This window comes from Myotis myotis, unplaced genomic scaffold, assembly GCF_014108235.1.
Source record: "Myotis myotis isolate mMyoMyo1 unplaced genomic scaffold, mMyoMyo1.p scaffold_m19_p_3, whole genome shotgun sequence".
NCBI classification, from domain to species: Eukaryota; Metazoa; Chordata; class Mammalia; order Chiroptera; family Vespertilionidae; genus Myotis; species Myotis myotis.
In genome coordinates, this window is record NW_023416335.1 from 57,694,157 (window position 1) to 57,720,041 (window position 25,885).

A 25,885-nucleotide genomic window follows, 5' to 3' on the forward strand; every position below is an offset into this window, starting at 1 on the left:
ATCTGCAGCCTGCTGGGTTGGGCTCTGTACTTGGTGCCTCTGCACATCCTACTCAGTCTCAATGCTCTTCTTTCTATGCGAGGAGTTGAAATCTGCAGTTTGTTGGGTTGGGCTCTGTACTTGGTGACTCTGCACATCCTACTCAGTCTCAATGTTCTTTCTTTCCTTCCAGTTGTAGAGCTTCCACTGGGCCAACTTTCCCATGGTTCCGTATGATTGCTGTTTGTCCTATAGTTGGTAGTTTCAATGTTGTTGTGTGAGGCAGCACGCACAGGTCTCTTCCTTACGCCACCATCTTGGTTCTCCTGGGTCTGCTTCTTAAGTGTGTCTCCCATGGCTGCGAGCAGCTGAAGTCTGCAATTTGTTGGGTTAGGCTGCAAAAGCGCAGGTGGGTCTTTTTGTGCACCTGGCACAGCTTGGATGGGGATGTAAATTGATTAGGGCTGGGTCTCAGGGAGTCGCCATGGTGGAGCAAAGAGCACTGGCTGCGTCTCCGCGCCCCTCGCCTCTCCGGGACACCAGGACTTCGCGTCCCCCAGTGCCGGCAAGCAGCCGCGTGTCAGAGCTTCCCTCGCTCTCCAACTGCTGCAAGGCCGTGCCCTCTCTCCCTGTGGGGCCTGGTGCCTCAGAGACCCGCCCGAACCAACTCAGTGGATTTGAGAGTTTGTAAAAACACAGTCATTTCCTCTTGTGCCTCTGGCACAGCTTGGATGGGAATGTAAATTGAGTAGGGCGGGTTCTCAGGGAGTCGCCAGCACAGAGGAAATAGCAATGGCGGCGTCTCCGTGCCCCTCGCCTCCCCAGGACACCAGGACTTCGCGTCCCTCAGTGCCAGCGAGTAGCCGTGCGTCAGAGCTTCCCTCGCTTTCCAACCGCTGCAAGGCCATGGCCGCCTCTCCCCATGGAAACGGGGGCCTCAGAGACCCGCCCTGAGCAAGCCCAGAGGATTCGAGGGTTCGTAACCGCTTCCGATTGAAAAAAAACCGCGAATCCAGTTGCAGCCCACCTTGCGTGTGACTGCATACCTCTGTTTTTGGCGCCTCCGTAGCTCCCACTCAGTCTCACTGCGCTTCTTTCTTTTCTTCCAGTTGTAGAACTCCCACTGGGCCAGCTTCCCCATGGTTCTGAGTGGTGGTTGTTTGCCTCATAGTTGGTAGTTTCAATGATGCTATGAGAGAGCAGCACGCACAGGTCCACTCCCTACGCCGCCATCTTGGTTTTCCAACAAAGTACCTTTCATCCAACCCTACCTCATACCTGAAACTTCTGACAAGGGATAAGGCATCTCTACTACTCAGAAATAAAATCTCAAAAAACTCCAGAGGATGGGTTTCTAAGGGTAGAGACCAAGAGATATTTAAGAGAGAAAATGCCTTCTACTCATGGCACAGCACATGCCTACTCTACAGCCTCCTAACACCAAGGTGCCCCACCACCACCGGGGAGCAGAGGGACCTGAAGAAAGCAAAAGTAGTGAAGACCCTGAGAGGAGAGAAGGGGCAGGACACAGAGAGTCACCCTGCACAGTTACTGAAGGCAGCACACCCCCGTGTGAGGCCTACAGGAGGCAGCTGTTCAATGATTCTCTCTCATCATTGATGTTTCTATCTCTCTCCCTCCCCCTTCCTCTCTGAAATCAATAAAAAAATATATTAAAAAAAAAAAAAAACTTCAGCATATCTTTTCTAGGAAACACAGTTTAACCCTTAAGAATAAGGACAAGAGGTAAGAAGAGAGAAACTTATCCAGTGCTAGATAGTGTGTAGCTGTGGGTATCTCCTGGAGGGCAATCTGGCAAGTATTTAATGGTTAAAATAAATGTGTGCATAGCCTATGATCCAGCAATCCCATTCCTGAGTATATACCATTGCGGTAAAAGCAAATGAATTAACCAACATAGAATACACTTATCCCTCTCTCTCTCTCTTCTCCAACCCAACTTTAGGTCTAGATTGAGAATTTTCCTTGCAGGATTTTGACCTTAAGAGTCCTTATTTAGCCCTGAATGGTGTGGCTCAGCTGATTGTCAACCCATGTACCAAAAGGTTGCCGGTTCCATTCAGGGCACATGCATAGATTGCTGGCTTGCTCCCCAAAACGGGGGTTGTGCAGGAGGCAGCTGATCAATGTTTCTCTCTCACTTAGATGTTTCTCTCTCTCCCCTCCCCACCTTTCCTCTCTCTCTAAAATCAATAAAAGCTTTTTTGTTAAAGAGTCCTTATTTAGTATTACATATCTGTTTCATTACTCTTGGTGTATTATTGTTTCTTCTTCCCTTCATCTTCTATCTCATAACCTCTGTTTCTGCTTCATTATATGTATTTCTTATATTCTCCTTAGATCCCACTTTGGATAAAAAAAACTATTGGAATCTTTGAGATCTGAAAATATCTTCCTATTACCTGATAGGTGAATGATTGCTTGTCTGGCTACAGAAGTTTTAGATTGCAGACTTTGTCCCTCTGAAGTCTGTCCCCTTCATTAGAGAAAAACAAATCTATTATCACTTGTACCCTAATGATTTCAAAAAGTATTGGAAGGCAGGTATAATTTTTTTAAAGTAAAAATGATATCCAACTCACAGAAGCTCATGATTGCTTAGGGATTAAAGTTATTATTATTTTTTATTTAGCCGCCTGGTTTTAAATTAATACTAATGACTCCAGATTTATATTCAAAACCTGGATTTCTTCCCAGAACTATAGACTCGTATTTCCAATTACCTCCTAAATAGTAACAATAAATCACAGGATCCATTATTAAAAGAGTTAATAGGATTATAATTTGGGTGGTCAGTGAAGGTTCCCATGAAAGATTGGCATTTATACTGAATTTTGGAAAATGAATACAAGGTGAAGTTGAAGTTGGGCTGGGAGAAGGGGACTTTCAGGGGAAAAGAAACAAAATTCAGCAAAAGCTTTGAGCCAGAAAGAAGCCTAGCACATTTAAGGAATTGAAAAAAGAATGTTGTGGTCACCTGTGAGCACACTACAGGAAAGTGGTATAAATAAGGCCCAATAGGTGTGTAGACAAGGGTCCTCCATAGTCCTTTCTTTAAACCTTGCTAAAGATTTTTATTTTCATCTCAATAACAATGAGAGGTGATTAAAGAATATTCAGCAGGCTTACTAAATGATCAGATTTTGATTTGGAAAATATGTTATTTTTATTAAAATTATTGGGGTGACATTGGTTAATAAAATTACATAGGTTTCAAGTGTACATTTCTACGATACATGATCGGTATATTGCGTTGTGTGGCCATCACCCACAGTTACATCGTCTTCCATCACCATATAATTAGCCCCCTTTTCCCTTAACTACCCTGTACCATACTGCAGTCTGTGTCTATGAGTTTCCATTTTATATCACACAGATGAGTGAAATCATATGGTTCTTAGCTTTTTCTGACAGACTAACTTCGCTCAGCATTACATTCTCAAGGTCTACCCATGTTGTCACAAATGGCAGTATTCCATCTTTTCCTATTTCTTACATCATATATATGTACCACCTCTTCTTTATCCAATCCTCTACTGAAGGACACTTTGTTGTCTCCATGTCCTGGCCACTGCGAATAATGCTGCAATGAACATAGGGGTGCATATGTCTTTGCGAATAAATGTTTTCAAGTTTTTCAGGTAGATACCTAGAAGAGGAATTGCTGGGTCATATGGTAACTCTATTCTTAATTTTTTGACAAACCACCATACTGTTTTCCATAGTTCCTCTACCAGTTTAAAATTATTATTAAAGTTTTTGTCAGGCGTACTAGTAAGTAGCTTTGATGAAGACTCAATTGAATTTTCCCGGGGGGGGGGGGGGGGGAATTAACAAATTCCATGCTTTGCATGTAATATTGGTACTATTAATTCTTATTGAAAGAGAGCTGAGCCTCAGTGGCTTAGACATGTAGCATCTGGAGGAAAGAAATGCTGAGTAAGAGAAGGAAAGCCATCAGCCCAACTGGAAGCAGTCTGCCACGGCCCCTGGTATTTTGTGGTTAAGGGGGTATTCGCCAGGTCTCTGACAGAGCCCAATAAATAGTTTGTGTTATCCTAGTGAATTTAGACCTGAAATTCTGTTAATCAATAGGTAATTCACAACTTGACATTAGGAATCCTATCTAATAATAGACAAACATGGTAATTAACCGTACCTTCGCTACAACTCCCATTGGCTAATCAGCGCGATATGCAAATTAACCACCAACAAAGATGGTGGCTAATTTGCATACTGCAGGCAGGGCGGGTCAGCACCATCCCGCCTGCCCCGCCACCATCTGGGCTTGCTATTTGCCACCCAGGATGATGGGGTGGGATGGTGCCATCCTGTCTGCCCTGCTGCCATCCGGGCCTGCGATCTGCGCCCCAGGGCAGCGGGCGTCCCGTGTGCAACCCGACCCAGGGTGGCCGGATGGGGCAGCAGCGATCGGCCGGCCCGCCTGGGCATCCCGTGCACAACCCAACCTAGGGCGGCGGGGCGGGACAGCATGGCTCCTCTGTCACCCCAGCTTCCTCATCACAGCTCCCTTGGGGGCCTAAGCCTTTAGTCGGACATTCCCCAAGAGCTCCCTGACTGATAGAAGGATGTGTGACTGCAAGCTGAGGCCTGATTCCCCGGGAAGTGGGCCTAAGTCGACAGGTGGACATCCCCCAAGGGGTGCTGGACTGCAAATGGGCACAGGCCAGGCTGAGGAACCCCGCCCCCCCGCCCCAGTGCACAAATTTTTGTGCATCGGGCCTCTACTATTAGCCATATTTACATACTACTCAAACATAAACTTAGGTCAGGTTGCACTAATCACTTAATGTATTGTGACCACAAATTATTAAAATTCATTGTGTACCTTTCTTTCTCTGCAACCATAGTGGATCTCTCCATGGCGAATATTGAAATCATAAGACAACACTGAATCTAGTTTCTTCCATATAAAAAATGCACCTTCCTCATTTTCATCAATACACTATCCTCTGCCCTCCCCCGAGAAAAGAAATTTGGACTATAAATCAGGATTCTAGCAGGAAACCAATCACACTTCACAGGATTTAAATGAAGAGGCTACAGAAGGAAAGCTCTTACAAATGCATATCAAGAAGGAAGGGAACAAACCAGGGATGTCAAGACACAGACGGTAGCAAGAGTGGGAAGGCATCTTCCTGAGTGGCTGAGAAGGTCAGAGAAAGAAATACTATTAATGAAAACCAGAACAGAAATCTGGCCGTTGAGGACAGGCAGATGGAGTTTTAGTTGTGAAGGTTCTTGAGAGGCAGTGGGAGGGAATGAGGAAGAAACCTCTGATCCTTCTGTTTTTCTTCCTATCTCCATCTGACACATCCTAATGGTCAAATCCAACAGAGAGGCTAATTGGCTAAACAGCCAAGATGATGCAGACCTCAGGGGTGCCCCCGTGGCAGGTGGCACAGGAAGGGAGTATGATCAGATCTAGGAAAAGCTAGGGAATACATTGGGGTGGGCTGTGAAATTACACTGGACAATAATTGTGACTCTCACTCAATCCACATTTTTTCTACTCTTTTATTTTATGATGCACAACTAAAATATACACACATATATTAGATTAGAGGCCTGGTTCATAGATTCGTGAACTGGGCGGGAGGGGGGGGGGTGTCCCTCAGCCCAACCTGCATCCTCTCGCAGTCTGGGGCCCCTTGGGGGATGTCCGCCTGCCAGCAGTCAGGCATCCCTCTCGCATTCCAGGCCCCCCGCTCCTTACAGCCCACCTGCAGCAAAGGCAGGAGACGCTCCCGCACCATCGCTGCACTCACCAGCCATGAGCCCGGCTTCTGGCTGAGCGGTGCTCCCCCTGTGGAGCACACTGACCACCAGGGGGCAGCTCCTGCATTGAGCATCTGCCCCCTGGTGGTCAGTGCACATCATAGCAACCAGTCATTCCGCAGTTTGGTCGATTTGCATATTAGGGTTTTATCATATAGTATTTCTGGTTAAACACAATGAACTGGCTACACATCTCTCTTCATTGCCTCCCAAAACCCCACCAAAATGACAGCATGAAAATTTAAGGCCTTTATCCACAAGAACAAAGGGAATCAGAAAAGAGATAATAGTAGAAGAAAACTTAACCAAAACTTTTGGGAAAAGAAAGGAAATTTCAACTTCAGAACATGCAAAGGGATACTTTAGAGGCAAAGCAGATGTTCCGGTAGAAAAGACTCAGAGTCTAAAGCAGTGATGGTGAACCTTTTGAGCTCGGCGTGTCAGCATTTTGAAAAACCATAACTTAACTCTGGTGCCGTGTCACATATAGAAATTTTTTGATATTTGCAACCATAGTAAAACAAAGATTTATATATTTGATATTTATTTTATATATTTAAATGCCATTTAACAAAGAAAAATCAACCAAAAATATGAGTTCGCATGTCACCTCTGACACGCGTCATGGGTTCGCCATCACTGGCCTAGAGCCAACAGGTCCTTCGGGTAGAAGAGGGGTCATAAGGAAAACGGCTGGATATAAAGAGATTGACAGAAAATCTAGAGACCAATAGGACAAGGATCATCAGAGATTTAAAGGAAACTTTCAAAAGACCAAAGCCAAAAGAGAAAGAACAAAAAAAAACAAAAAAAAAAACCTTGAAAGAAACACAGACAATTCATGGAACAAAAGACTTAATCATAATATACTATCCTCAGAGAGCTAAGACACTAGATTGCAATCATAACAAAGCAAAATGCTATGAGAAAGGAACAATTGGAAAATAATTGCAGAAACTTCATTGTCAACATCTTCTTCCTTTGTCACAAAACCCCAATATTGCTGGAAGCAGTGATGTGTCCAGCTAAAAACATTTTCTAGATCCCCTTGCAGATAAGGGTGACCAATGAAAAGTAGAAATATATAGGTGCACTTACAAAAAAGTTCTCTTTTGCAGCACTGGCAGGACTTCGAAATGATCTTCTTCCAGCCTGGACCAGCCACAGCTAGTCCAGAAATGACTGGTACTTTTGAGTCCCACATTACACCAAATGCTGAGAATACCACATCATAAGTTTGTACCCCAAAATGACACACCCAAAATGCAATTCTCCCCCAAAGTGTTTCAGTTTTGCAAAGGATTTTCATGTCACATTGGTCATGACAAGCACAGAGAGGGTTGCTGTTAACTAAAATGAATGATGAAACCTGAATTTTAAATGACTTGGTAATAATCAAGGAGCCAGAAACTCATCTGGAATTTATTAAGCAAAGTAGATTCATTTCCTTACACAAAAAAGGATTACTGTAAATTGCAGTGTAGCTGTCAACCACATTCTTTTACCAGAACTAAGGCCACATTTCAAAAGTATCAGCAATTTGGCAAGTTATACCTTTAAGGACTTACAAGCATTTTCCAAGTCTAAAAATGTTTGCAAATTGGCTTAAAAACAGCCAGTTGTATAAACCATCCTTTGAACAAAATTTTTTTAAAATGCATTTCTTTTTTTTTCTTTTTTTTCATGGAAACCACAAAAGCTTCTCTTTTCTAAAATAGCTCATTAGGCTAATTTTTAGTATGACATCATAAAAATGTTCTTGGAAAGATCTTACAATTGCCCCTTCCAAATTGAATACAGCAGAAGAGCTAAATTAAAAGGATGACTCAAAGACACACAAAACATGAAAAGTAACTTAATGGACAGAAAAGATGCATAATGAACAAAAAAAAATTGAGATAATTTATTTATCTACTTATTTATGTAATGAAAAGAAGAAACATAACACATTGATCTACACATCCCCTATTCTCTAATGTGAACCTTCAAACAGATACTAGCTAAACAGAAGAGAGGAGTGAGTACAAGAACATATGACAATGTTTTCAACAGTGTGATAAATATGGAATTCTTTTCCTTCAATTTAAGAAATCTCAGGTAAGTCAGCTAACCTTAGATTTACATTATAAGTCCATTGACAGAAAAGAATCAATAACAAAAAAAGTGCTAAAATGACCATGAGGATCCCTAGAGAGAAGATGACAGAAGTGCCATCAAGAAATAGAACCCATTACTCTTAAAGTATTTGTTCATCCCAACCTCAGTTTCTCACAGATTAAAAGATTTTTATTACAGTTTAAGAACAATATAGAAAGAACTTGCCGAAACCGGTTTGGCTCAGTGGATAGAGCGTCGGCCTGCGGACTGAAGGGTCCCAGGTTCGATTCCGGTCAAGGGCGTGTGCCTGGGTTGCGGGCATATCCCCAGTGGGAGATGTGCAGGAGGCAGCTGGTCGATGTTTCTCTCTCATCGATGTTTCTAACTCTCTATCTCTCTCCCTTCCTCTCTGTAAAAAATCAATAAAATATATTTAAAAAAAAAAAAAAAAAAGAACAATATAGAAAGAACTTAACAAAAACCCACAATCACAAATTAGAGGTTAGGATAAACAGTAAGTTATCTAAGTGCACTGAGGGATTCACACACACACACACATATACACCGGACCTTAAAAATCTGCCATTCTAGGAAAGACAAAAAAACTCACCACTTAATAGTGCATTTTTTTATTATGTACAGATTTGAGTAGACTAATAAGAATCAGAATAATGATGGCACTTACTATTTGCCGAGTACCTACATACATCCCAGATTCTTTTCTACAACTTATCACCACTTTGCAATCTTCACTGTATAGGTGTAAGAATTTAGGCCTGGGATGCTACATGCCTTGTCCACAGTCACACATTTTAGTCTGGGATCTGCCATGTACAAACTGTGCCTGTGCACCATGACCCCAACCCTGCCACTCCTGCCACTGCACCATGCTAGAACACAGAAGAGACACAAAGACACAACATGCCAAAAATGTACATTTTCATGGCAACGATGTGTACCTATATTTAAAAGTTAGAAATGTTTTATTTCTTTTCTTATTAGTATCTGTTTCCAGATTAATAGGACTGGAAGCTTCATAGAGTCATTAAATCAAGCTAAGATACATGTATGCTAAACATTAAAAAAAAAAAATCTCTTCACCAAATTATTATCAAGTAAAAACCCTGGGGACAGAAGAAACATTTTCCCTGTTTAGAAAGGAGGAAATAAATCCAAAAGATTAAAGTGACTTCCAGATGATCTTTAGCATGTCAAGGTCACAGATTTCTAAAATATAGTAGAGTGCTTCAACTTTAGTACTTTATATAGCAGACCACAATGATTCTTTCAGACCTCTTGTCCTAAAGTATTCTTCCCTTGAATATGATGGCTTTGTACTTCTAAGATACCTAATAATGTAGGCTGGGGGGTAGGAAATGGTTTTGTTAACCCAAATGAAGAGACTATTGATTTCTTAGTAACTCGTCTTACCTGTTCTCTCATGGGGCACCTGCTCCTATACGAAGGCTTTCCAGACGAATTTTCTGAACTTTGGTTTGGCTTTCAAACTAACACTCCAAAACTGCACTGTAAACAAGTGAGAGACTGCTATCTTTCCAAGTTCAATGGCCTTGTTCCTAGTTCCTTCCCCCTTTATCAATTCTTCTAGTCCTGAACACTGTTGACAATCCTCTTCCTCGCTGTCTTTCATGAACCAAGGGTTCCTTTAGGATCCCTAACACATTCTTGGGTATCTGCCTAGCTTTTAGACCAGGGGTGGGCAAACTTTTTAACTTGAGGGCCACAATGGGTTCTTAAACTGGACTGGAGGGCCGGAACAAAAGCATGGATGGAGTGTTTGTGTGAACTAATATAAATTCAAAGTAAACATCATTACATAAAAGGGTACGGTCTTTTTTTTTTTTTTTAGTTTTATTCATTTCAAACCGCGGGATCCGCCCACGGGCCGTAGTTTGCCCATGGCTGTTTTAGACCATAACCTCCCTTTCCTCTTCCTGCTCCCTTAATAGAAGACAGCCCGAGGCTAAGTCTTTGTTCCTCTCTCTATGTGATATGCCTTTTTCCCTCCACCGACCCATTCTGTCCCATGGGTTCCAACATCACCTGCTATGGCAATTACAGAAAACAATCAAAAATCTTTATCTACAATTTGGTCTTATAATTCTCATTACCTTCAAATAAGCACCTTCCACACTAAGTAGACTTCTAGCTTCATTGTCCTGCAACAGGAAAGCGTATTGGACCCTTGCTAGTGCTAGTACTACCACTGCCCAACTGAATTGCCCTCCACATTACGTTCCACCCATTGTCTTCCTGGTCCAGCTCAAAAAGGATCATCTCTAGTAGCTTCCAAATGGTTTTCCCATCCTCAGACTTCCTGCAGATCCGCTGTCCAACATGTCCACTTTCATTCCATGCAGCCCTGGGAGAGTCTACCCCTGTCAGGACAAGCCTCAGAAAGAACCACCGTAGCCAGTGTCCTGAGGGTCCCCTTCCTTGCCACACACGCACTGCTGATAAGCTCATCGCTTCCCAACAATAGGAAGTTACAGTCAAACCTCAGTTCTCGAACATCTCCCATCTAGAACAATTTGGTTCTTGACCAATTTGTTCATGGGGAAAATGTCTTAGGTGTCAAATCAAACTTAGGTCTGCGACCTGACAACCATTTCATGCTGATACCTCGGCATGACAGAAAGCTTCTCTCAGTCAACAAAGGAAAGAATGCTTTTGTTGCTGGCAAAATCAAAGATTAACTCAATTTTAAAACATAACAAGGCCATCAAGAGTGCTAATGTGCCCTACCAGTGAGACTCAGTGGTTGAGTGTCGACCCATGAACCAGGAGGTCAAGGTTCCATTCCCGGTCAGAGTACATGCCTGGGTTGCAGGCTCAATCCCCAGTAGGGGGCGTGCAGGAGGCAGCCAATCAGGGATTCTCTCATCATTGATGCTTCTATCTCTCTCTCCCTCTCTTCCTCTCTGAAATCAATAAAAAAATATTTTTCCAAAAAGAGTGCTAATGTTGCTAAGGGTATGAAAGAAACAAGGATCACAGGTAATTGAAGAGGTAGAAAAACTGCTGTTGATTTGTATAAAGAAAAAGCAGTTAGCCAGTGACAGCATTTCAGAGGCAGTGATATATGAACAAGCAAAAATGCCACATGCTGACCTGAAAGACACCCCAGGAATGAGTGCTGAAAGTGATTAGTTTAATGCTAGTAGGAGGTGGTTTGATAAATTTAAGAAAATAAGTATTTATCTATAGATTAAACAGTACATTAGACATGTATGGTATATAGAAAGGTTAAAACAGGAAGTCATTTGTGGGTCTTGAACAGATTAATTAAATTTGCATTCTTTCTAATGGGGAAAAATCACTTAATTTTTCAAACAAATCGCTTCTGGGACAGCCTTCTGGAACTAATTAAGTTCGAGAACCCAGGTTCCAATGAATTCACATCTTCATGTGAATTTATACGGTGCCTTATATAAAGTCTAAGCCAGTGATGGCGAACTTTTTGAGCTCACGTGTCAGCATTTTGAAAAACCCTAACTTAACTCTGGTGCCGTGTCACATACAGGAATTTTTTGATATTTACAACCATAGTAAAACAAAGACTTATATTTTTGATATTTATTTTATATATTTAAATTCCATTTAACAAAGAAAAATCAACCAAAAAAATGAGTTTGCGTGGCACCTCTGACACATGTGTCATAGGCTCGCCATCACTGGTCTAAGCACTTTCCTATGCTTCTTAACTAAGCCCTAATTGTGAAATAAGAAAAGTGGGGGAGGGGGGAGACGTGAAAAGAGACAGAGGCAACATGTAGCATAGCTAACGGCACAACAGAGTGTGTGTGCCGAAACAGCAGGTACAACCATGAACAGGGAGGGAAACAGAGGAAACTAAACAAAGTGGTTGAGAGCTTGAGTTTTTGTGTTAGAAAAATCCAATTTCAAATACTGGTCTATCAGTATCAGCTGTGCGGGTTTGGGAAAGAAAACTTCTCTAAGCCACTCTTTTCTCATCTATATAAAATACATATGTTTATAAAAAGAACAATATCACTTAACTCATATGACAGCTAAGAGGAGTAACTTTTTTTAAAAAAGTTAAGTGAAAATTGGTTTTAATCATAACAGAGAAGGAGTTTTATCTTCCCTTTTCCCTCGTTTCTGAACAAAGCTCTTTGGCAGCCTCCTCTCCTCAAGTTGCGTGTGCCATTTCAGCACTATTCCTGACAAAATGGAATAAACAGCAGCACTTTGGAAGCATGAGGTAGGCCTCTGATGTTCGAGTTGGGGCAGAGGGAAGGAATGTTCCTGTTCTCAAATTTGAACTTATTTTCTTCTATTTCTAAACAAGGTAAAGCTATTTCTTGCTTCTCTATCTCCAATTAGCACCTAGGTATAATCCATGCTCAAGCTACAGCTCATTCATCAGTGAGTTGTAAGATACTTTTATGACTAATCCTCAAAGTTTCATGACAGTGTATTGTCCCTAGTGCAGAATACTCAGCTAAGAAGACTCATCTTCAAATTTTCTGAGATGTTTATTATCCTATATAATAAAAGCCTAATATGCTAAGTGCCCGGTCATCCAGTCATCTGTTCAACCAATCAAAGCCTAACATGCCAATGATATGCTAAGGCCACTCAACCACTCACTATGACATGCACTGACCACCAGGGGGCAGATGCTCCAACTGGTAGGTTAGCTTGCTGCTGGGGTCCGACCAATCAGGACTGAGCGAGACAGGCCGGACATGCCCTGGAGCCCTTTTGTGGTCCCTCCCCAGCTGGCCAACCTCCTGCATCCCTCCCTGGCCCCAATCATGCACTGGTGGGGTCCCTCAGCTTGGCCTGTGCCCTCTCGCAATCCGGGACCTCTCGGGCGATGTCAGAGAGCCAGTTTCGGCCCAACAGCAGAATGACTGGTCTCTATGACACACACTGACCAGCAGGGGGGCGAACTCTCAACACAGTAGTTGCCCCCTGGTGGTCAGTGTGCTCCCACAGGTTCAAAACAGGCAAGTGCAGCAGCAGTGGCGGGAGTCTCTCCTGCCTCCGCAGCAGCACTAAGGTTGTCCAACTGACGGCTTAGGCCCACTCCCTGCAGGGTTGAGTGGTTGAGCAGGGAGCAGGCCTAAGTCATCAGTCGGATATCCCCCAAGGGCTCCCAAACTGCAAGAGGGCACAGGCTGGGCTGAGGGACGCCTCCCCCCCCCCACCCCCACCCCCCCCCACACACACACACACAAGTGCACGAATTTCATGCACTGGACGTCTAGTCTCATGATACTTGTTTACCTTGGGAATCTTTACAATTGGATGAACAACGCCCATTTCTCATAGTTTAAACTCCCTTTGTTAAACAACATGCTTTAAACGATCTAGAACTGAACTTGAAGTAGAAACCCTAATAAATCAAAACCAACTTCTCTTGTTGAATGAAGCACAGCCCGCAAGACAGTCCTATCACAGGGGTAAAAAGGAAGAAAAATCCAGAGGACAACTGAAGGACATGTTTCCAGAAGGGAGGTGTCAACTGTGTCTGATGCTGTTGATAGATTGACAATATTTGTTTGGACAAAAGTTCCAAACTGATTGCACACCACTCAAGAAGTAAAGGTTAAATGTTTATTTTTTCCTTCCCCGGATAGAATGAAAGGCTCTAAAGTCTAATGAGAAAGAATTCCAGAATCAAAGTTTATAATGAGATTGGCAATGACTGCCCTTCCTTTGGATATTATAAATTGGTGGTGTAAAAAATAATTCAGTTATTTTCTTCCCAGCTCAGACATCTAGGTCAAATATCAATCCAGTCAAGAAGGCAAAACCTTTGATTATGGTCTTTACTTCAGTACTTACATGACTAAAACACTAACTAGAAAGTATCCTCATCAAAACATGGCATATATTTTGAAAACACTGTGCAATAAAAGTCTGTAGTACTTGTGCTAAGCCATGGACTACTAGATCATATAAAAGAAGAAAGAGGGAATATGCTAATTGACCCTCAAGCCATTGCAAAGATGTCAGTGCCCACAGCCAATAAGGAGAGAATATGCTAATTGACTGTCCCACCCTCAAAGATGGTGGCACCCACAGCCAATAAGGAGAGAATATGCTAATTGACTGCCCCGCCCTCAAAGATGGCAGCGCCCACAGCCAGTAAGGAGGGAATATGCTAATGAATGCCCCACCCTCAAAGATGGAAGTGCCCACAGCCAATAAGGAGGGAATATTCTAATTGACTGCCCCGCCCTCAAAGATGGTGGCGCCCACAGCCACAAGATGGTGGTGCCCAGTCCCCTCAGCCCTGCCAGGACCTTGCCACACACCTGCCTCCAGATTCCCCCAGTCCCTTCAGCCCCACAGCCACCCAGGGCCGGCCCAAGGCGCAGGCAAGTCTCTGATGGCAGCTGCCCAGGGCCGCCCAAGGCTCAGGTAACCAGGGCCGGTTGAGGCTTGCGCTGAGGCAGTGGCAGCAGCAGAGGTGTGATGGGGCATCACCTTCCCCTGATCACCAGGTCGCCTCCCGCCCCTGAGGGCTCCCAGACTGTGAGGGGGGCAGGCTGGGCTGAAGGACCCCTCTCCAGTGCATGAATTTTCATGCACCAGGCCTCTAGTACTTTTGTAAATGGTAATAATATAGAAGAAACTAGTTACATAAAATTTATCTCCTACTCCAGCTCAAAATATAACTCAGTAGCACCATATAAAAACATTTCTCTTTTATAACACTTTAAATAGTTTACTGATTACTAATCCATTCACTTAGACCAGTGGTCAGCAAACTGCGGCTCACAAGCCACATGCGGCTCTTTGGCCCCTTGAGTGTGGCTCTTCCACAAAATACTGACTTCTGCCTTCTGCGCATGGGCCACGAAGTTTCAATCGCACTGTACGTGTGTGCCCGCACGTGGTATTTTGTGGGAGAGCCACACTCAAGGGGCCCAAGAGCCGCATGTGGCTCGTAAGCCGCAGTTTGCCAACCACTGACTTAGACACATAACACATACTTCTAAAGCTTGCAATTGCTCAGAGTGTCTATCAGCAGCTCTGTAGCTTATATAATACTGTAATTGCTCATCACGTGCACTCCAGGCACTAACATCACAAGATAGAACCTGTTGTGTGCAGGACTAGTCAAAAATGGAAAATAGCTGGTCTTACCACTTTAGGTGGAATGAAGACCAGGAGCCCATTCTCTTCCTGACTTAGAAATCGTTTACCAGGATTACTGATCAGTGTCACTCGCCCAGGCAGTTAAGAATGTAGGGATTAAGAAGTGAGGCTATGGAATCAAACCGTCTGGGTTCAAATCCCCAACTACCACTTACTAGTTCTAGCGTTCCTTGAACAACTTATTTTACCTCTCACTCTGCTTTTGCCTCATCTGGAAAAAATGCCCTGAGGTAATAATGGCCCTTGGTTCTAAGGGTGTGCATGTCTAACACACTGGCCACCACCTATTCTGCACATGGCGGGGGAAATAAAAGCAACACCGGTTGCTCCAATTGTCAGTTACTCACCTTCTCTTGTAAAACCTTCACTAGTAGGTATCTCACTATTCAAATCAGCCCATGCTGGTGTAGGGCAGCTCCTTATTAGCAGAAGGGTCTTGAAAATACTTGAGCCAAATAAAAAGTCTCACTGTAACCAATCAGTGATGACCAGTTCTGCCCTTTGAACGCACACATTTTTCTAACTTCTCTCCTTAAGAAAATGCCACTCTATTTAAAGGCATAATGCCTGGCCAAAACCGGTTTGGCTCAGTGGATAGAGCATCGGCCTGCGGACTGAAAGGTCCCAGGTTCGATTCCAGTCAAGGGCATGTACCTGGGTTGCGGGCACATCCCCAGTAGGGGGTGTGCAGGAGGCAGCTGAATGATGTTTCTCTCTCATCGATGTTTCTAACTCTCTATCTCTCTCCCTTCCTCTCTGTAAAAAAAGTCAATAAAATATATTTAAAAAAAAAAAAAAGGCATAATGCCTGGTGCTGTGCAACATCATCTACTAGTAAATTCACTCAAGCACCAAACTGAGCATACTGTACCCAGAAATTAGAGCCAGTCTTCAAGCACCCCATCGGGGAAGAAGTTACAATCTGGGAAGGCTGCTTATGGGGCTGTGTTCAGATTCATTTACAGAATTTGCTAATGTCCATCTCCTTAGAGCAGAGGGGCAGACTGACAGCATTAAATCTCTGTTCTCCAAGTTGTGCACATGTGACAGCTCTTACCCTGATTAAGAGCTTTGGGTACATCCAAGGTACTTTTAAAGAAACACACCCAATAATTACCTTCAGAAACTAAAGAGTAAGCACAGGTACGCATAATTTATTGTTCCTTGGACTCAAATACATTTGTGACAGACACTTAACAGACTTAATACGATCTGCAAACATCAGTTAAATAAGCCAAGCTTTTTGACTGGACACAAAACGTTCATTCCTTCAACAAGAACTTTCTGTAGGACAGGGGAGCAATGCAAACAGCTCCATCTGCAGATGGTAACAGATGAAGCAGTTCACCCTCCAAAGTCTAGTTTCTCCAAATTAGAAGAGTCGGGCAAATTGGTTGAAGTTGTGTATTTCTTAACATTCTCGAAACAAGTGCTTTTCTAGAACTCAAATGCTGTTATGCTGAGAAGGAGTTTAGAAAGGAAGGGGGAGGTCAAAGGAACCAGTTAGTCCCAAAGCAGTTCCTTAGGGGCCAAAGCACCCTGGCATGCAGAGGGAGACTGCACTCAAGCACTGCATGGAAGGGCAGGAACCAGATGGGCTGAGTAAGTCAGCACACGCCCTGCCACACATCAGGGCATGATTCCTCTCAGCCTGGGAGAAGCTTTAAGAATTTCTAGGCCTTACAAACGGATGAAGAAACATCAAGGTGCTCTGCTTCCTCAAAACGGTCAACTGTTCCATTCTTCATCTCATCATTTTGTTGAGAATTCCAAAGATCCATCTCCAAAAAACCCAAACGAAAAGCAAGACAACCCAGGGACACTTCCTTAATGGCCCTCCCATATCCATGACCTTGGAGACTTGGACACCAGGACAGACTCTGAGCCTTTTGTGATCTCCTTTAGAGGGGACAGAACACACCTTGTATCAGCTTCATCCTTCCTCACTGGGGAAACCCAATAAGCCCACCTCTCTAATGGGTTCAGGGACACTGTTTCATTAAAGACACCGTCCTTTAAAACAGGTCCACTTTCAGCTCTCAGTGCACCAGCACACTGGGAGGATCCAGAATGACTGACACTGTGCTGGAATCCTCCCAGTTCCTCAGGAAATATCTTGACTTATCTGTTTATACTTCCTGTAGTCAGACTATTTTAAAGGCATCCCTACCCTGGTTCCTATTTGTGTGAATCAGTTCCTTCCCAAGAGGATTTTTTGAACTCCCTCTTCCACCACCCTTCCTGTCCTAGGATCCTTTCTTCCATGTTTGCCAACCAAAGAGGTGTTTAAGTGATAGTAAAATGCTGCTAAAGTAAAAAAGGAACAAACTGATATCAAGACATTGTATGGCTGTTCAAAACTACAATGAGAGATACCCTAGCCAGTCTGGCTCAGTGGATAAAGTGTCAGCCTGTGGACTGAAGGGTCCTGGGTTCAATTCCAGTCAAGGGCATGTACCTGGGTTGCAGGTTCCCCGGGCATGGTCGGGGTATGTGCAGGAGGCAACCAATGGATGTATCACTGTCACATCAATGTTTCTCTCTCTCTCTCCCTCTCCCTTTCACTCTCTCTAAAAATCAATGGAAAAATATCCTCAGAGGAGGATTAACCAAAAAATAAATAATTTTTTTTAAAAAAAACTATCCTAAGAAAGCTATTAGAAAGAAATCAGGAGAGTGGTTGTCTGTATGTGAGGTAGAGACTGACTCCTTCTGGAAGGGAATTTCTTAAGGGATAAGAAATTTTTTTATTGATTTGAGAGAGAGAAAGGGAGACAGAGAGAGAAAACGCGCATCTATTTTTCCACTTGTTAATGCATTCACTGATTGGTCTCTTATGTGCCCTGATCAGGATCAAACCTGCAACCATAGTGTATCAGGACGATGCTCTAACCAACTGAGCTGCCTGGCCAGGGCCAAAATGTTTTATGTTCAGATTGGGGTGCTGGGTACATGAGTATATATATTTGACAAAACTCCTGCAAAAGCACACTTAAAATATATGCATTCCACTGCATGGAAACATAATCTAAGTAAAAATAAAGTACCCTGAGCAATTGCTAAAAGTTGTGCTGAATGCAACTTCAAGATCTCGCAACTAGTTATAAAGCCACAAAGTCCGAGCCCAGTGGGCAAATGTGTTAGCCCCACTCCAGCCTCATCTCAAATGCTACCTCTTCTGTGAGCCTGCCTGGCTCACCAGGCCGACTCAGGCTGCCTCCTAAATGCCTTCACTACACACTGGGTAAACTTTCATTATACCAACTGTCCTTAAAGCCCCATTTTTAAATTGTGTTAAAGCTGCAGTCTTTTTATCAGACACCATGCCAAAGCCTCCTGCGAGAGATAAGATACTGTTCCTGCCCTCGGTGAGTTTATAATCTAAAATGGAGAGATGGATAGAATTATACCACAGTATGCAAAAAGATAGATTTACACAAGCAACAAAGAAGAGGAACAATGGGTGGGGTGAAGGTTTGGTGGTTCAGAAAAGGCCTCACATAAAGGTTGATTTCAACCCAAGTTTGGAGGAATGAGAGCGAGTAATGGGTATTAGGTAAACGAGGAATCAGGAGCAGTGGGGTCACAGCAGGCTGGAGGGGGGGAAAGGGCATCCTGGCGTGAGGAACCCACGCAAGGACTGGGGAGCACGAACTGCGTTTCACGGCAGGACCGCCGGGGGAGGCTCAAAGAAGAAAACTGAGGCCCGCAGGAGCAATAGCAGAGCCAGGACCTGCACAGTGATTTGATTCCAAACTGTGCTTCCTCCTTACTTTTTTTCCCCAGTTATTGAGGTAATTGACATACAGCTCTAAGTCTAAGGAGTTCAGCATAATGACTTGACTTACATACCAGTATATAGAGAAATGAATACCATAGTAAGTTCAGTTAACATCCATCTCCTCATGTAGTTACGCACAAAAAACATTTTTTTCCTTGTGATGCAAACTTTTAGGACCTACTCTCTTAGCACCTTTCAAATATATATACAGCAGTGTTAACTGTGGTCACCCTAAATTGGCTGAAAGTAGTCAAAAGATACAAACTTCCAGTTAAAAGATAAATTAGTACAGGGGCCTGGGCTGGGTAGCTCAGTTGGTTGGAGTACTGTCCTGTACCCCAAAAGGGCACATACCTGGGTTACAGATTCAGTCCCTGGTTGGGGCTCGTATGGGAAGAAACTAATACTGATCAATGTTCTCTCTCCCTCCCTCTCTCTCTCTCTCTCATCCTCTCACACCCTCTCTCACTACAAACCAATAAAAACATATTGATTTATTGGATTGTTTTTTAAAAAAAGGAAATCCATCAATAAACAACAAGAAAGGCCACTGCATGGGAGAACATATTTGCCAAAGTTATCTCAGAGAAGGGCTCAATCTCCAAAATTTACAGGGAACCCATACAACTTAACAAAAGGAAGATAAACAATCCAGTCAAAGAATGGGCAAAGGACGTAGACACTTTCTGAAAAAGAACATACAGAAAGCCAAGAGACATATGAAAACATGCTCAGAGTCACTAATCATCCAAGAGATGCAAATTAAAACAATGAGGTACCATCTCACACCTGTCAGAATGGCTATCATCAACAAATCAACAAACAACAAGGGCTGGCCAGGATGCGGAGAAAAAGGAACCCTTCTGCACTGCTGGTGGGAATGCAAACTAGTGTAGCCACTATGGAGAACAGTATGGAATTTCCTCAAAATGTTAAAAATGGAATTCCCATTTGACCCAGTAATCCCACTTTTAAGAATATATGCCAAGAAATCAGAAACGCCAATCAGAAAGAACATATTCACCCCTATGTTCATAGCAGCACAATTTACTGGTACAATAGCTAAGATTTGGAAACAGCCTAAATGCCTATCAGCAGATGAGTGGATTAGAAAACCGTGGTACATCTATACAATAGAATACTACACTGCTATAAAAAGAAGGAACTTTTACCATTTGCAACAGCATGGATGGACCTGGAGAGCATTATGCTAAGTGAAATGAACCAGTCAGAGAAAGATAAATAGCACATGATCTTACTCATTTGTGGAATATAATGAACAACATAAACTGATGAACAAAAATAGATCCAGAGACAGAGAAACACTGAACGAAAAGTCAAACCTCAGAGGGAAGGCCGGGGGGGAGGGGGATTAAGAGATCAACCAAAAGACTTGTATGCATGCATATTAGCATAACCAATGGACAGGGACACTGGGACGATGGGGGCTTGTCCTGGGGGGTGGGAGTGGCCGGGGAAGGGTCGATGGGTGAAAAGGGAGACATATGTAATACTTTAAACAATAAAAATAAAATGAAAACTGTAAAAAAAAAAAAAAAAAGATTAGTACTGGGCTGTAATATACAAAACTGTTCTCTTAATCTCTATGCTATCTTGCAACTACACAAATAGTTATGGATAAACTGGCTTCAAAATAAAGCTAGATATGTGAGCAGAGACTAGATTATAAAGGGTTGTGAATGCTACACTTTATGGCATTATGTAAGGACTAGAGGCCCGGTGCATTAATTCGTTCAGGGGTGGGGTCCCTTGGCATGGCCAGCGATTGGGGTTGATCAGGGGGCCAGCCGGCCCTGAGAAGGGACTGCAGGAGGTTGGCTGTGGGGGCACACTGACCACTAGGGGGCAACTCCTGCATTGAGCGTCTGCCCCCTTGTGGTCAGTGCACATCATAGCTACCAATCGACTGGTCACTTGTTTGCTTAGGCTTTCATATATATAGATTCCTGACTTTAAAAATCTTCTCATGATTCCCCAAAAAACAAGGATAACAAAATCAGGTTTTTATTCTGAAAACATAATTTTGACAGCAACAGATAGTATAAAAATTGGTTGGGGGTTTTTTTGTTTGTTTTTTGGTTTTCTTTGGTTCATCCTCTCCTGAGGATATTTTTCCATTGTTTTTTTTTTTATTGCTTAAAGTATTATAAAGGGTATTACATATGTGTCCTTCCCCCCCCCCCACCCCCCGCCGCCTTGACAGTCCCCTAGCCTCCCCTATCCCCCAGTGTCTTATGTCCATTGGTTATGCTTATATGCATGCATACACATTTTTCCATTGATTTTATTGAGAGAATGGAGGCGGAGAAACAGAGAAAGAGAGAGAGAGAGAGAGAAAGAGAGAGAGAGAGAGAGAGAGAGAGAGAGAAACACCAATGTGAGAAAGACACATGGATTGGTTGCCTCCCACATGGGGATTGAGCCTGCAACTGAGGTACATGCCCTTGGCCATGATCAAACCCGGGACCCTTCAGTCCACGGGCCAATGCTCTATCCACTGAGCCAAACTGGCTAGGGAAAGAATTGCTTTCTAAAATTTAAAATGTTTAACAAATATTTACCATCATAGGATTTTCCACTTTAATTTCCGTTAGTTGAAATTCTATTGTAATTACCCAAAAAAGTTCTATGAATTCAGTAACATTTTCCAATGAATGTTTGTCACTCTCCATACATCTGGAAAGCAACAGTACAAAACCATGAGAGCTGCATCTACAGACAACACTGGCATGCACAAGGATTCATGTGCACCAGGCAAACCCTTTCAGACCAGACACTAGGAGAAGGGAAGCAGTTTACAGGAAAGAGGAAAACCACTCGGAAGGATTTTGCCTATATCAATGGGGTACCTGCACAGTGCAATTCTTTCATGATTCAGCACCAAAGTTAAACATAGGTGGTAACTAGAACATCCCTGGAGGATAAAAATGGGGGCTGGTGGAGAAACAGACCAGCCGGAAGCACTAGGGAAGGATTCATATTCGGTTGCCAGGCATGGCAATGAGCTCTGTTGGCATCCCTTCAGTCCTTCTGCAGGGTGACAGTGATACTAAAGAATCAAACCCAGAGATAACAGGAAGAGCAGGTGAGCAGGGAGGTGGTGAAGTAAGTTAGCCTCTTCTGCTCTAGCCATAAATATTATTACTGTATTTAAACCTCAACCTAGACAGGTACGTTAACTCACACACCGGAAACAGGCGACCAACCAATGCAATGAGCCATATACCCAGTGTCCAATCTCACTGGTATTTTGACTGATTACTACAAGGCATGTTAATGCCTCAAAACAGAGGGGCAGAGGAAACTATTAGGCACAGAAAATGAAAAGGTGCTGCAGAGAAGGACTAAAATTAGAGGGTTCGCGCTGCATTTCCCACCACTGCATCACCCACTCCATGACCTTCCTGAAATCAAGCTTCCCCTCTGCCTTTGCCTTCAAACCACCACATATTTGGTTTTAAACTAGTGTTTAATCATAAACCAGCTCTGCAACATTATTAATATTCCAAACAGCATTTCCAACCAGATACTATCCAACAGAATTATGCTGAATTACCTCAAAGAGAAGCATTCCTACATTTGTTTAGAATTGAAAACTAACCTGAGGTTAGGTATAAATACACTATAAAGTATCTATGTACAATTTGAAATGAATAAAAGCAAGAGTCATCGAATGATAGTAACTGGCAGAATAACAACCACTAGCCCTTTCCTCACTCCTTTGCCTTCCCTCCCAAGATAAAACAAATAAAACTTTAACTCTGATGTGGCAATAATACATTAGCTATGTAAAAATCACAGATGGAGAGTGGAAATGGCAAGGACATACTGACATGGACTCGGGTCACCAAAGTTTTACAAGGTTATTGGAGTTTCCTGACCTTGGGTTATTCAAAGCAGCAGCTAAGAATAAAGATAGAAGATCATAGTATAGATAATGTACATATTATATAATGTTCTATTATAATGCATATATGTCTATATACATACACACACACACATATGAATGACCCACTTATGTTTCAATATATGTAAAGTATAGCAGAAAGGAAAAATGGAGCAAGAATATTAGCAAGCAAGAGAAAAATTTACACTATAATCTTCCTCACTTTCCAAAATACTTTATAAAATAGGCTTTGGAACCAATATTTTATCTTCAAATTAGGGGTTCTCAGAGTTAAAGAGGTTGTGGCCATGAGAGAGTCATTCATTCGGCTTCTTTTGGCAAAAACAATACTTTAAATTATGTGTTTTGGTTGTAAAGGCAAAGCTAAGGAGACAAGTAAATCTGGACACTGAAAATAAACCTAAAAGTGAACACACTGCTGTCGCTTCAAGTGCCCACAGCAGAGCAAAGAGTATGTAAATATATAAATCCATTTATTCACATATCTGCAATAAACACACTGCCTTCCTCCCTGTGGCACCAGGAAAAAAATCGCTTATTTTAGCTTGATTAATTACATTAAAATCATATACCAAAACCTTTAAAAAGATTTGGCTCTCTGCTAATGATGAACAAAATACTAGAGTTGCCACATCATTGCTGAAAAACACTTTTAGACGGGGTGGGATGGGAGTGGGAAGATGAGCACATTTACCATGCACTATATCTTTTATCACAAAACACTTCCCCAACTTTTTTAAACATAACTTTCTCACAGAAGTCCTACACAATTATGAGCAAGCTACAATAAACCAGGAATTTCCAGATTTCAAAAGTATGCATACTAAAAAGAAAATGTGTGAAATCATGCATAGCCACAGATTTCCTGAAGCAAATACACAACATGCAGATACAAACTCCACACGAGAGCCATGTGTGACCAAAAAAATGTCCCCATATGTCTTCCCTTCTCCCTCCCTCCATCCCCAACACTCAAATACAAAAAGGGGCATTTAATTTCTCTTCTAAAATTATGCAACACAAACACTACTAATGGGAAATTACCTTTAGTAGCCCTGACTTTTCCAAGTTGATGAATGAGGTAAGTTACTTCTCTTAACTACATTACTGGAATTTTTCCACTCTCAATTCAATTCAAAATACCGTGTTTATTCTCCTCCCAACCTCCTCATACACCCCCCCCCCCCCTTCACATCTTTCTAAGTCACCTTCAGATGCTCAAAGTTTCAGTCCAGAAAAGACACCAAAAGTTAATTTCTTAGACTTCCCCTACTGTCTAATGGATAATGCTACTCACATTTCACATTCCTTTATTTAGAGTAAAAAGTCTAATGTTGAAAGTTATTTTCTTTATTTTTTCAACGTAAGTATATTTATTTAAGGATAAATGAATTATTTTTCAGCCCTTTGCTTTGGAATTCTTGAATATGGTATTTTCCATAGCATAATCTTTAAACCTAATTTTCATTTTTAAATACTTTAAGACATTGAAATATAAATGAACTGAATATGTATTAAATTTGAACTAAGAATAAGCTAACACCTGACATCAATAACTCCTCAATGACTTCAAGGCAGGTGCAGGCAACGATTGCAATTGTTCTTGATTCACGTCTACTGGGAAGACTTCTTTAGCGTCATTTAGAAAGTCACCTTTTTCATCCAGAATAATGGCCAGAAGCCTGGAGTTAACCTTCAACACATGTTAACCCTAAGATGTTGATGAAGAAGCCTCTAAAAGGCCGTCTTCTTTTTTTAATGGGAGAGAAGGGGATGGAAGATCTTGCCTCTGGGGCACAGCTGGGAAAGTAACAACCCTTTAGTGAGGAACCCCAGGATAGCTCATCTCATCAATGCAGACTCTGAATAAATACAAGCCCTGACTTTCACCCACCCCACCTCCACCCCCCACCCCCCACCCCCACGCCCATCCCCGTCCCCAGGGCTCTGGATTCCTCAGAGAACGCACCGCCCCAGAGCTACACTCCCCCACCAGCCCTCCCACCCAACACACGCGCCGTGCAAGCGTGCGTCGGGCACCTCCACATCTTCCACAGAAAAGCACCGCAGGACCCGGGGCCGGCTCCGTCCCTCAGGGAGACACCCCGGGGGCCCGGAGCCTTCCTGGGCTGGTCCACAGGGATGCGCAGTCCCGGCACCCGGGTGGGTCGGCGCCGGGACGTGCCCTGGCAGAGGAGCTCTGGGCACCTCGGCGAGACCGTCGCGGGGGAGGGCAGAGTTAAGCTTCGCTGGACGTTAAAGAATCGGAGAAGCAGAACTTCCAAAGTCCCCCAGCTGCATGCGCAAACCAGCCCGCAGCCAAGCGCCCGGGAAGGTCCCGGGAAGAGGCTGAAGCGCCCTGGCCCCGGGACGGGAGTAAAGGCACTCACCTCCACCCATCTCTGGGCTTCGGCGAACGCCACGGCGCAGCCGGCCTCGTCCTCCTGCATCGCTGCCAGGACCGGGGCGACAGGGGGAGAGAGGCGCGTGGGCGCGGGGAGGGGCCGGGGTCGCTCGCGGTCTCGGCCGCCCCCCCAGCCGCGGCTCCGGCTGCGAGGCGCTCGGGTCCTCCCTCCCTTTGTTGCGCTCCGCAGATCGGTAAGGTCTCGAACCTACAAGAACTTGAAGACGTGGCTCTCTCCGGACTCTGGAAAACTACCCCGGTTCCGCCGGGACACAAGCAGCGGGGAGGGCGACCCGTGGCGGCGCGCGGCTCCGACAACTGTTCGGACTTCAAAAGTCGCTGCAAGTCGCTGGGCGCCACTGCCCTCCCCAATGGCCCCGCCCCAGCCCACCCCGGGCCGCCCAGTCTCCGCTTCCGCCCGCCCCCCTGCGGCTCCCCCGGGCTCCCCGGCCGCCACTGCCTTTGTGGTCAGCCTGTCTGGGCCCGGGGATGCCACGGGCAGCCAGGGACCCGGGTCCGGGCCAAGCTCCCGCTCGCGCTGCCCGCCTGGACCGCAGCTCCACCCCGAGGGGATGCGCCCCCGCGCCCGCATCCCTCCCGCCTCCGCCCGCCCGGCCGCCTTCCCTCTCCCGGGGCCGCTGGAAACGGCGCCCCCGCGGCTCGAGGCCGCCTGAATACCAGGAATAGCTGCACACAATTGCACCTTTCCCGGCCAAGA

At 43.9% G+C, this 25,885-nt stretch overlaps 1 protein-coding gene across 14 annotated transcripts in view; it reads right to left on the minus strand.

Moving 5' to 3' along the window:
* LMO7 (LIM domain 7) overlaps nucleotides 1-25,487 on the minus strand; it is a 211,847-nt gene extending 186,360 nt beyond the window's left edge. For 4 of the 14 annotated variants that reach the window (XM_036300673.1, XM_036300669.1, XM_036300668.1 and 1 more), the window contains exon 1: nucleotides 25,154-25,486. In XM_036300673.1, coding sequence (XP_036156566.1) covers nucleotides 25,154-25,213 — 60 coding nt within the window. In that variant the 5' untranslated portion in view covers nucleotides 25,214-25,486. Of the gene's footprint in view, nucleotides 1-25,153 lie in introns of all 14 variants that reach the window. The other 10 variants (XM_036300672.1, XM_036300670.1, XM_036300667.1 and 7 more) reach the window with 6 other exon arrangements.
* Nucleotides 25,488-25,885: the final 398 nt, after the last annotated feature.